Source organism: Erpetoichthys calabaricus, chromosome 3 (assembly GCF_900747795.2).
Source record: "Erpetoichthys calabaricus chromosome 3, fErpCal1.3, whole genome shotgun sequence".
In the NCBI taxonomy this organism is placed as follows: Eukaryota; Metazoa; Chordata; class Cladistia; order Polypteriformes; family Polypteridae; genus Erpetoichthys; species Erpetoichthys calabaricus.
In genome coordinates, this window is record NC_041396.2 from 54,953,140 (window position 1) to 54,966,554 (window position 13,415).

The following is a 13,415-nucleotide window of genomic DNA, read 5'->3' on the forward strand; positions in this document are numbered from 1 at the left end:
TTTCACAAACCGACAGACAGACGGACCTACCTGAAAAATGATAGCTTCCACCCCAAGCATATAAGGCGCTCCATTATTTTCAGCCAAGCAATACGGTACAATCGTATTTGCTCAGACCCAACAGACCGGGATCAACAACTGCAGGAGCTCAGACAAGATTTCATCAAACAAGGTTACACCCCAAAAACAACAGACACTCAAATAAGAAGAGCTACTGCCATACCCAGAGACAACCTTCTGGAATATAAAAACAAAGACAACAAGGATCGCATCCCCCTTGTTGTCACCTACAACCCACATCTTGAAACACTTCGAAAAATTATAAAAGAACTTCAGCCAATACTAAACAATGACCAAACACTGAAAAATTTATTTCCTGAACCTCCCCTCCTGGCATACAGACAACCACCAAACCTTCAACAATTAATTGTCCGAGGCTCCCTAAGTGAACCAACAGAAAATGGCACATCTCCATGCCTACAGAAAAGATGCAAAACATGTGCCCACATCTATGATACAGACCGTATAGTTATACCACACTGCCGACTTGAACATCACATCATGGGATCATTTTCCTGCAGATCATCTAATGTAGTCTACCTAATTTTCTGCATGAAATGTCCTGACACTGCACTCTATGTGGGAGAAACTGGACAAACACTCCGCCAGAGAATGAACTTACACAGGTTCCACATTAAACATGGCAACACAGATGTTCCTGTGGCGGCCCACTTCAACAGCCATGGACACTGTGAGAAGGACTTTAAGGTCACAGTGCTTATGGGCAACTTCAAAACACAGCAAGAGAGAAAAGAATGGGAAGTTAAACTCATGCTAAAATTTAATACTTTACAACACGGATTGAATAAAGACAAGAGTTTTATGGCCAGATATGAGGATTGTTTACATCTCTCAGAATGACAGACAACCTGTCTACAGACCCACATTGTTTTGAAAAAACTCATTACAAACTTCAAAAGACTTTGTTGGACAGTTATCTTATCCAGAGATCTTGACAATACATTGTTCTTTTCTCTCTTGCTAAATTAACCCTAGCCTGAATGAATCTATTAATTTTTTACATACAAAATTTCTCACTTAAATATTTACCAATGTTGTTTCTTGTCCCAGAGTGTGTATATAAACATAGGAAACTTCAGTTTCTGTATTACATCTTGCCTGAAGAAGGGGCCTGAGTTGCCTCGAAAGCTTGCATATTGTAATCTTTCTAGTTAGCCAATAAAAGGTGTCATTTTGCTTGGCTTTTCTCTATGAGTCATCATATAACTACAATTAATTTTTCTTATACTTTCCATGTTGGTTGAAAGTATTGTAGCACAGAACACTATTCAGCTTCCATCATAGCACAATGCTACAACATTGAGCCGCTTGTATCAGCAGTCATGGAAGTTTTAAACATTAAGATTAAGAAGTTATGCTATGTTTTATGCAGAATAGTTATTGGTTAAGATGAGATTAAAGACATCAAGGTTTTATATCACCTTTCCTAGTGGAACATAGCACACTGCATACAATATCCATCCATCCATTTTCCAACCCGCTGAATCCGAACACAGGGTCACGGGGGTCTGCTGGAGCCAATCCCAGCCAACACATACCACAAGGCAGGAACCAATCCCGGGCAGGGTGCCAACCCACCGCAGAACACACACAAACACACCAAGCACACACTAAGGCCAATTTAGAATCGCCAATCCACCTAACCTGCATGTCTTTGGACTGTGGGAGGAAACCGGAGCTCCCGGAGGAAACCCACACAGACACGGAGAGAACATGCAAACTCCATGCAGGGAGGACCCAGGAAGTGAACCCAGGTCCCCAGGTCTCCCAACTGTGAGGCGGCAGCGCTACCCACTGCGCCACCATGCCGCCTGCATACAATATATTGTAAGAGTTAAACCCACTAGTGTAGTTTCACAATGAAAGTTTTGAGCTTCTGCTGGAATTGACAGGAAAAAGTCTGGATCAGGTTTAGCCTACTACAATGAATAAAATGACCTAATCCATTAGAATGTATAGTCTTCTGTTGCAAAAGATACATGATTTTATATTGTCTACAAAAACACATTACTTCGGATGGATCAGATGTCCCTGTATTTTGAAATCTTATAAAATTCACTGTCACACATTTGTCAGAGCAGTTCTGAAAAACCCTGAGAGAATTTGTGAAATGCTCTTTGCTAAATGTGTGTTGCATAACACCACAACATCCTATGGAGCAGATCTTGCTTTTTTTTTTTAACTTTGATGTTAGTCATTTTCACAGTACATAAACTCCCACGCTTCATCACCATGCATGTTGCTTGAGCTGTTGCTGTTTTCTTGTGGAAATTCATTTAAATGTATGAATGCAAACCTTTGAAGCTGCGGTAGTCACAATTTTCCGGCAAGTCTCTCGTGTTTGACTAACTCATAATGTTTCCGCTGAAGGATTCGCACATAATGTCCCTTTAGTGTTACATTTACATCTCACATAGGCAGAGAGTGTATAAATATAATAAAAATTGGGAAATGATGTGGTTTTTTTTTTGATGAAATAACTGAAAATGGTAGAAAGGTTTCCAATTATTAAGTGATTGAACAATGAGCCCTGAGAGCAGTTGTCACATATATATTATCCCTGAAAAGGTGTTGGAGTTTTCAGGTGAATATTTAGTGATTAAATCAAAATTGTATACAGAAACTCTTTTAACAGTTATACATATTAGTCTTTAAATGTGTTACAATAAAAACAGATACTGAATTATGAATGCCACATATATACATTTATTCTATTTGAAACATAAAATCTGACTCTTCCTTTTAAAATAATTGGGCAAAACCTAATTTTAACATGATTGCTTTAAATCTCCAGTTCTCCACAAACAGCAGAACTTATATAATTGATTGGCAAGTGCAAAACAAAACTCCACAATAATGTACATGAGTATAGCCGAAATATGAGGAATGTTAAATACTACATGTTATTTTATGACACAAGTGCCTTACTTTCATATTCTGTAAACTGCTGTTGTTAACTTCTATTTTATTTATAGCTGTTAATGGGGTGTTTGTTGCCCACAGGCATAACTGAAATATACAGACAGAGTGTCTACTATGGAAAATGAAGTAGCTGCACAAAAAACAAACAACCGCAATATCAGGGCAAGAATGGTGGTCCATAGAATTTGTCTTGAGTCAGTCTCAACTAGTACACTGTGGTTGTACCATAATGTGCATACAGGCTCCCAGAGCTACATTTCCTTTACAACATGGGATGTTTATGAATGGAAGGGGAGTAAATTCTGTTTAGAGGAGCAGGTTCTGTTTTCAGACAGGGCACAGGCACAAGAGTGCCTATGCACTGTTATTGACTGTGGAGTTCTGGCAGGTCTATGCAATCTATTGGGGTCTTGCTACTGTAAATTGCTGGCAGTTCAAAGTCAGCTCCAGCATTTTAATTGACAGGGTCATTTTCTAAGAGGCAGCCTAGAGTCAAAGTAGTAAAGGTAGTTTTGAAATTATTAATAATTTACCTCAGGAGTAAACTGATTAAGAGATATAAAAGGCTCCTTCATGAAAAGCATCCACATAACATTATAACATTATTTATAACACAGATGACAGATAGAAGAAATATGTGTGAGAGAGTGGGGAACCAAACAAGTGTGAAGAATCCTATCATCAATGAAAGAGGCTTGGTGACATTATTTTCTGTGCTTGATTTCAGTTTATTGTTATTATTATTTTCTTCTCTTGTATAATAAAATTTTACTTCATTTGAATATGCTAGTGGCTTACTCTCCATGTTAATTAAGAGGGCACAATTACAATGTAAAACAAAGTAAATTTCACCAAAAGAACAAACCTATTTTAAAGCTTATTAATTTCAGGTATGTGCTGTAACTGGAGACCTCCTACAATTTTCAAAATAATAATTTAAAAACTCACAACCCTAATTGTTCGTTTGAAGAGTTTACTTACTGAACTCTGGATTTAGCACAATTCAGCTATTCTTTGAGCTAAATACAAACTAATTAAATGAGCTAAAGGTGGCCTCCTGAGTAAATCACTTATGTAATTGCTGTATGGTAGGGCTGAAAGTTTGACACTCATTCCAGTGTATCAGAAATATTTTTACACTAAGATCAAAAATTGTGAATGGTATAGTAATGATATAACTAAGTCATTACAATATTTTATTTTAAGCTAGGGATAGGATTCATTAATTGAAATTTCATGTGTTTTACCAGATTTTAATTGACAAATTCCTAGATTAACATCTCCCATTAAAGTTATATCCCTGCTCAGACATACCTCAATAATCTCCAGCATTTCAACTCTTGTAATTTTTCCATCACCATCCAGATCATACATGTTGAATGCCCAGTTCAGCTTTTGCTCAAAGCTCCCCCTTGATGTGATAGACAATGCACAGATGAACTCTCTGAAGTCAATCGTTCCATCTCCATTTTTATCAAAGGTTCTGAAGGCATGTTGGGCAAATTTAGAGGCATCACCATACGGGAAAAACTAGAAGAGAAGAAGGACAGCACTGATTACAGACTGTGAAAATTAAACATATTATTATTATAAATCTTCATCATATAAAATTCTTCATTACTCTATTTGTCTTTCTCCATGAGCTAACTTAAGTCCAAATAAAAAGGTAGTTTTTTTTTTACTTTTAAAAATAAAAAGTCTTTTTTTAAATTATGTTTGCTTGTAAGATACTCACTATTATTCACAAATAAAAATTCAAAAACCAGCAAGTAAAGATGATGATTTTAATGTTACAAAACCAAGGTTAGTTTTAAACATCTACCTTAAAGAAATAAATTTGGTGACCCCATAGTGATAATATTTTTTTAACAAAGCCAACACCAGATTTGAGTTTAGATCCCAGCAGCCATTTTCACATTGATTTCAGGTGAAAGGACTATGACAGAGTATGTTAGATAATACGTGGATTGGGCTTTGACAAGTTAGAATATGTGAAATTGGAACAAGTGAATTATCTCTTTGTTTTGGGAGCCACTCCCTTTAGCAGAAGACAGACAAACAGCATAGAAAAAATATATAAAGTATACTGTATATAAATAATACAACCATTACACCCTTCTTGGATCGAGGCCTTGCCGTGGCAGAAGGGCTTGCGCGGTCTAGTGATCCTCGGAGCTATGTTGTCGGGAGCTACATGCTCCTGGTAGGGTTTCCCAAGGCAAACAGGTCTGAGATGAACATCCAGACAAACTTGATCCTGAGACCGCACATGGATTTAAATCAAGGATCGGCGTTCCCTTGCCCAGGAAAGGGTACTCGAGGCCCCACCCTGGAGCCAGGCCCGGGGGAGGGGCTAGCTGGCAAGCGCCTGGTGGCTGGACCTTTGACCATGGGGCCCAGCCGGGCTCAGCCTGAAGGAGCAACGTGGTTCCGCTCTCTTGTGGGCCCACCACCTGTAAGAGAGGCCATAGTGGTCGGGTGTAATGTAATATGGGTGGTGGCCAAAGGCGGGAGCCCTGGCGTTCCGACCCTTGGTTACCGAAACTGGCTCTTGGGACATGGATTGTTACCTCTCTGGCGGGGAAGGAGCCTGAACTAGTGCGAGAGGATGAGAGGTACCGGCTAGATATAGTCAGGCTCACCTCTATGCACGGTCTGGGCTCTGGAACCATTCATCTTGAGAGAGGCTGGACTTTGCTTCATTCTGGAGTTGCTGTGGGTAAAAGGCATTGGGCAGGAGTGGGCTTGCTTCTGGCCCCCTGGCTCAAGGCCTGCACGTTGGGATTCTCCCCGTTGGACAAGAGGGCTGCTTCCCTGAACCTTCAAGTTGGGGGAAGGACTCTGACTGTTGTTTGCACTTATGCGCCCAACGGCAGTTCAGAGTACCCAGCCTTCTTAGAGATCCTGGAGGAAGTGCTGCGAAGTGCAGCTCCTGGGGACTCTATCGTCCTGCTGGGAGACTTAAACGCTCATGTCAGCAACAACAGTGAAACCTGGAGAGGTGTGATTGGGAGGAACGGACTCCCCGATCTAAACTTGAGTGGTGTTCAGTTGTTCGACTTCTGTGCTGGCCATGGATTGTCCATAACGAATACCATGTTCAAGTATAAGGGTGTCCATAAGTGCACTTGGCACCAGGATGCCCGAGGTTGCAGCTCGATGATTGAATTTGTAATCGTGTCATTGGATCTGCGACCTTATGTCTTGGACACTCGGGTGAAAAGAGTGGCCAAGCTGTCAACTGATCACCAACTGGTGATAAGTTGGATCAGATGGCGAGAGAGGCTGCCGGACAGACCAGGCAGACCCAAACGTATAGTGAGGGTCTGCTGGGAACATCTGGCAGAGGAACTGGTCAGAAAGATCTTTAACTGCCACTTCCGGTAGAACTTATCTCATTCCGAGGGAGGTGAAGGACATTGAGTCTGAATGGGCCATGTTCCAAGCCTTCATTGTCGAAGCAGCAGAATGGAGCTGTGGCTGCAAGGTTGTCGGTGCCTCTCGTGGAGGCAATCCACGAACCCGGTGGTGGACACCTAAGGTTCGAGAGGCCATCAAGTTGAAGAAAGAGTCCTATCAGGTCTGGTTGACTAGTGGGACTCCAGAGGCAGCTGAGGGGCACTGGCGGGCCAAGCGTGTGGCGAGCATGGGAGGAGTTTGGGGAAGCAATGGAAAACAACTTTCGGTTGGCATTGAGAAGGTTCTGGCAAACCGTCAAGCGCCTCAGGAGGGGAAAGCGGTGCTCCACCAACACTGTATACAGTGGAGATGGGGCCCTGCTGACTTCAACTGCAGACGTTATTGACCGGTGGAAGGAATACTTCGAGGATGTTCTCAATCCCACCAGCATGTCTTGCTTAGAGCATGCAGAGCTGGAAGACTCCGGGGGGGCCCGTCCATATCAGGGGCCGAAGTCACCGAGGTAGATAAAAAGCTCTGAGGTGGCGGGGCCCCTGGGGTGGACGAGGCCCACCCTGGGTTCCTCAAGGTTCTGGATGTTGTGGGGCTGTGTTGGTTGACACGTCTCTGCAGCATCGCATGGACATCGGGGACAGTGCCTCTGGATTGGCAAACCGGGGTGGTGGTCCCCCTTTTTAAGAAGGGTGACCGAAGGATGTGCTCCAACTATAAGGGGATCACACTCCTCAGCCTCCCCAGTAAGGTCTATTCAGGGTTACTGGAGAAGAGAGTTCAGTCAATAGTTGAATCTCAGATTCAAGAGGAACAATGCGGATTCCGTCCCGGCCGTGAAACACTGGGTCAGCTCTACACCCTGGCCAGGATCCTGGAGGGGGAATGGGAGTTTGCCAAACCAGTCCACCTGTGTTTTGTGGATTTGGAGAAGGCATTCGACCATGTCCCTTGAAGCATTCTGTGGGGTGTGCTCCAAGAGTACGGGGTACAAGGTTCGACGTTACGAGCCATTCAGTCCCTGTACAGGAGGAGCAGGAGCTTGGTCCGCATTGCCGGTAATAAGTCAAACTCATTTCCTGTTGAGGTTGCACTCCGCCAGGGCTGCCCATTGTCGCCGATTCTGTTCATAAGTTTTATGGACAGAATTTCTAGGTGCAGCCTAGAAATTTGGTGACCTCAGAATCTCGTCTCTGCTATTTGCGGATGACGTGGTTCTGTTGGCTTCATCGGACAGTGACCTCCAGCTCTCACTGGAGCGGTTTGCAGCTGAGTGTGAAGAGGCGGGGATGAGAGTCAGCACCTCTAAATCCGAGGCCATGGTTCTCTGCTGGAAAAGGGTGGAATGCTCTCTCCGGGTTGGGAACACATTACTGCCTCAAGTGGAGGAGTTCAAGTATCTCAGGGTCTTGTTCACGAGTGAGGGAAGAATGGAGCGGTAGGTTGACAGACGGATTGGTGCGGCATCCGCAGTAATGCGGGCTCTGCAACGGTCCGTCGTGGTGAAGAGAGAGCTGAGCCAAAAGGCGAGACTGTTGATTTACCAGTCGATCTAAGTTCCTACCCTCACCTATGGCCACAAGCTTTGGGTAGTGACCGAAAGAACAAGATTGCGGATACAAGCGGCTGAAATGAGTTATCCCGCAGGGTAGATGGACTTTCCCTTAGAGATAGGGTGAGGAGTTCAGTTATCAGGGAAAGACTCGGAGTAGAGTCGCTGCTCCTCTGCATTGAGAGGAGCCAGTTGAGGTGGTTCGGGCATATGGTCAGGATACCCCCTAGATGCCTCCCACTGGGAGAAGGTCATGGGGCAGACCCAGGACACGCTGGAGGGATTATATCTCCCGGCTGGCCTGGGAACGCCTCGGGGTCACCCCAGAGGAGCTGGAGGAGGTGGCCAAGGAGAGGGAGGTCTGGGCTTCTCTGCTTAAGCTGCAGCCCCTGTGACCCAACTTTGGATAAGTGGTGGATAATGGATGGATAGATGGACAACCATTACATTATTACCACATATCACTTTATTTTCATTTAAGAAGTCAGGTGTGATGAAAGATTTTCTAAATTCTCAGGTAAAACATTAAGATCTACAGTATATTACATCATATGAATGAAACAATATAGTAACAAATCACCACACACACAGGATTGTTTTAACCTCTATGCATATGTTTGCTGATTTTATGTCCACAGTATATTCATCTTTGCAGAAGGCCTTCCCTCCTTTTAGGCCTAAACAGCCTAAACATCATATTTCACAGAAAACTATTGGTAGGAAGGTAATTAAATCTCTTCAATGAGTATATACAGAGTATATATAGCATATCAAATTAGTAGTTGTCAACAAATAAAAATGTACTTTCTTAGTCTAGGAAGTACATCATCATTATGATGTATGAGTGCCCACCATAAACTGTAAGTACGTCAACAATGTCAAACTCATTTCAAAGCATTTTTAAGGAAAAGAAGGTAATTTTTGCTAGTAATACTTGTTAGGGAGTGTTTAGACTTTCTGAATGTGGAAGTAGGCAAGGGAGAAATCTAAGCCAGTAACTTGCTTTCAGGTATACGTTCTGATGAAGACATTAGTTTAGCCACTCCTGGATGATGAGTGAAATTGTCTAATGATGGATGTAAATAAGTTCATTGTGTTTTATGACCTATTATGAATGTGGATACGTAATCCAGGTTTTGAAGAGAACAGACCATTCAGAAATGCATGAGTCATCAATTCCTATGCACACATCCAATAAAAAATGTGATTAAGTTGAGTATTGAAGGCCACCGAAAGTACTGCTAATACAGTACTTTGTGTTTTTCTAATAATCTTTTTAAAGATTTTAGAAAAAAATATTGTTAGTTTCCATCTGCTCCTTTGTGTTATGGCTGAAGAATAATTTTAAAAAGTTAGTATGCATCAAAGTAACTCCCTTCATAATTTTAAATATGTTAACTCTGAGATGCCATTAAAAGAAAATCAACTAAGTCAGTTATTCTACACAGCTCTAGTAGATCTTCATTGGACTTTCTCTAGCTTTCTTAATTGCTCCTCTACACTGGCTGGTGGACTGTGAAATGTTAATTATGACTCGTAAGTCCTTCTCACAAGGTGTACTTTCAAGCTAGAAATCACCCATTGTGAATTTGCACCTAAGGATTCTTATTTCTTACATGTAAAACATGATGTTTGTTCACACTAAACTTCACCTGCAAAATATTTGCAAAATTCAATGTTAAGCCTAGGTATATCAGTAATGATTATGTATGCACTTACAGTGAGCCCTGAGGGACCTATTTTTAACATTGCCCACTTTGGAAAATGTTCCGCACACCTTAATACTTTGCTTTCTGTGCTTAACCTGATTTAGCACCCATCTACACATTACCTTGAGTTCCTACTTTTTGTTGTCTAAACAATAATAACTAACATTGTTATTGAATTTAACATCACAATACGTAAGGTCATATTTGTCACTCTGTTGAAAAGCTTTTCTTCAAGAAATTCTAAATGTTATTAGTAAAACATTTGCTACATATAGGTTGATTAATTTTGGCTTTAATAATTGTTTCTTGTTCTGTTACTGAAAAATAAATAAAACCAAAAGGACCTTGTGAGGTAAAAGATTCATATTCAGTAACACTTTCTGACTCTTGGTATTTCTGTTTTTTCACTGCCCTTATGTGCCCATACCACAAGTTTTGTGTATTCAGATGAAGACAACATACGTTGTAGATGTAATTCAAAGAAAAAACAAACACTGGAATTCTAAAAGGAAAAAAAGCTATTATTACCAGTTATATGGATGCCGTGGGCAAATTCTTTGAGTTTTTATGTGTACAATTAGCAGTGTTTGGCAAGAAATTGACATTTATATTTTAAAAATGATTGTACATTAGTTTTCTTTTTAGTAAGGAAGAAACTTAAGTCGTTCTAAGTTTGCAAACATTTATCAAAATGTTGTTTGCAAGATCAAAAATAGGCAAACTTATAGGAAGCCATTCTGAATGGCAAAGATGTTTTCAGGAAAATTGACTTCTGACTTTAAAGGCCAACAAAAACACAGCTGTCACCGCTCAATCATATTGCACTTCCACAGCAGGCATTGCATCATTTTAATCATTTCTTTACCCAAATGTATAACAGATATCAGATGACTTGGTTTGCACCCACAACACTGAGGTCATACTTCACTTTCTGAGGTGCCTGAGGAAACGTAGGAAGAGTAAGAGGATACTGTTGAATGTTCATCACTGCATTACAGAAAGTGTCATGACTGGTTATATCATCATATGGCATAGAAACAAAACCATTGAATACAGCAGAGTCACCCATGGTGCTGCAAATTCTGCTCCAAAATGTCAGGATCTGGCTTACCACCGATTGTTGAAATCTGCATGATTCACTGCTATATTACAGAATTTTGACCACATCATAGTGAAACATTTCCCACCTTCACAGTCTGTCAGATAGTCCTGAAGTCGAGTACAACAAAGTCAGAATCAGTTTGTACTATAAAGTAACATATGTCATAAACTGGTAAAACAATCTGATTGTCTGACTTCTTTCTTTTAAAACCAGCAACAACAAATAATGAATTATCGAACTGGAAGACAGGGCAGTCAATCCAGTAGAGAGAAAATGTTTTGCTTGCAAAAGATCTGAGTCAGGACTATGGCAGCACTGTTCTACATGTGCTGTAATGTGGATAACATGTATGCACAGTGTATTTATTTTGGCTCAGACTCATAATAAACCCTTTGTGTCACCATCCCTCTATGGAATAGATCAACATAGAGTATATAATTAAATACAAAGCTACTGTATATATTTTGCACATTGTGAATAAAGAAATATATAACAATTCAAAAAAATGGATGTGGAAAAAGTAACATGACTAAAGTACATAGTAATCAAAATATCCTGGGTCATCTAACTCTTGCCTAGAAAAAACTGATCATTAAACCATTTAGAAAGCTCATTTAATTAAAAAATGATCAAAAGGATTGGTCAAAATTATATTAGAAAATGAATTCACATTGATATGAGAAAGTACTGTTTCATCGCCTACTCAAAGAAAATAAAATTCTGTGTTTGAAAAGCAGATATGTAATAACATTTTTGGCAAATCACTGCATTTTACATAAAACAATTACTGGATATTTTAAACAGACACCGAGTTTTGTACTGAGTACCAGTACCAGTTTGTACTCCACCTGGGATCAAAGCCTGCCCTGGCACTCAGCGCTGCCTCGCTGCTGTAGATAACACCAATTCTAACTGCATGAGCTACAGAAGATCTTGTTTTTCAAAGATAGTTAGCTTGCTGGTGTGATGTATCAGTGTCTGTGCTTATGGGAATGCTGAAGCACAAGATACAGTGGTGAATAAGAGTGTGTGAAATATTTGACACCTTAAATATGATGTACTTACATTTAAGGTACAAAAAAAACACAATGCAGCCTCACTGTGTATGCACACTAATAGTAGTGCTGAATACACTCTTCATAAATGAAAGTCAAGATCATTTTTATAAATACACAAGGCAATCAATGCTGCTGCATTGTAACTCCAGAAACTTTGTCTTGAATGTGGGCCAGGACACTGACTGTGCCTGTGTGTTTTCTCCACGTCTGAATATGTTTTCCTTTGGGTGCTCTTTCCTTCCACATGTCAAAGATATGTTTGTTAGGATAATAACTCTAAACTGGCCTTGGATGGGTATGCGTCTGTGCATGAGACTGCCTTCCCAAGGAGATGTACCTTTTTCAGGGATGGTTCCTAACTTACATTGATAAGCATTAGAGAAAATTAATGAATGATTGAGCACTTTCCCATATGATTATTTCTGAAGGCAGTCTCAAATTGAAAACATCACTTCTAACATCATCTTAACAGTGAGTTTATGTTGTTTTATTCATCTCAGTACATAATTGTATTATCAGAAAAGCTTATAAAAAGGCCTACCTGCTTATTTTTGAAAATTAATATTTGATAATGCTTATTTTGCCCTCATAATAATTTGTTCATTTAAAAATTCAAAGGTTTATTGTTTTTATATTAAATAAAGTCATTAAATATAGTGTATTTTACATATCTTATCTGTATGCTCATGTATTTTGAATGGTACATGTACAGCATATACAGTATAGAAACACCTCATATTTGAGGTATACTGTACAGTCAGAGATCACACCTAGTACTGAATGTAAATAGTATTTAGCTATGTTTGTAATGCATATAATGGGATCATCCCCACAGAGTGCTACTGACAACATTGACTTTCACCCCTGGTTAGCTCATGCTTATTCCTAGACCCTAAACCTGCTATCTAGTCTTACAGTCATATGTCCTTCTCTCCTTTTTCACCATTATTCAACATTTATGTCATAGCCACTTGCTCATGACAAAAGAGCAGATTTAATTCTTACTGCATCAAACAACTTAATGCTATCTTTTGGACATCTACAATGCGCACTTTTGAAGAAGACAGGCAATGGAATTTACTGTAAGTGCTAAAATAATGCAAACACTTTTCAGTTATCCTCACACTATTTCTTCCTTGTTCTGGCATTTGGAAAAATATATTTGGGAAATGATACATTTCTCGTAGTCCTTAGTCCTAGCACTACAGAGGCTACTCAGCTTCTCGTCCAGACCTTGGTCATCTCTAAGCTGGACTACTGCAACTCTCTGCTGTCTGGACTTTCACTAAAGGCAACACGACCACTTCAACTGATCCAGAATGCAGCTGCAAGACTCGTTTTTGATATTCCCAAATTCTCGCACACTACACCTCTGCTGCGGAACCTGCACTGGCTCCCTGTGGCTGCCCGCATCAGGTTCAAAACCCTAACACTTGCCTTTAAGGCCAAAACTGGAGCTGCACCACCTTACATATCAGCACTGGTCAAGCAGCGTGTCACTTCTCGCTGTCTCAGAACATCAAGCACTGCACGTCTCGAACCACCCTTACTTAAAAGAAGAGGACGACATGCATCAAGAC

The 13,415-nt window shown here is 40.5% G+C and overlaps 1 protein-coding gene across 2 annotated transcripts in view; it reads right to left on the bottom strand.

Moving 5' to 3' along the window:
- The window catches only part of vsnl1a (visinin-like 1a), a 219,969-nt gene that overhangs the window by 18,150 nt on the left and 188,404 nt on the right, over positions 1 to 13,415 (bottom strand). For both annotated transcript variants that reach the window (XM_051925609.1, XM_028796838.2), the window contains exon 3: positions 4,318 to 4,533. In XM_051925609.1, coding sequence (XP_051781569.1) covers positions 4,318 to 4,533 — 216 coding nt within the window. The remainder of the gene's footprint in view (positions 1 to 4,317; positions 4,534 to 13,415) is intronic.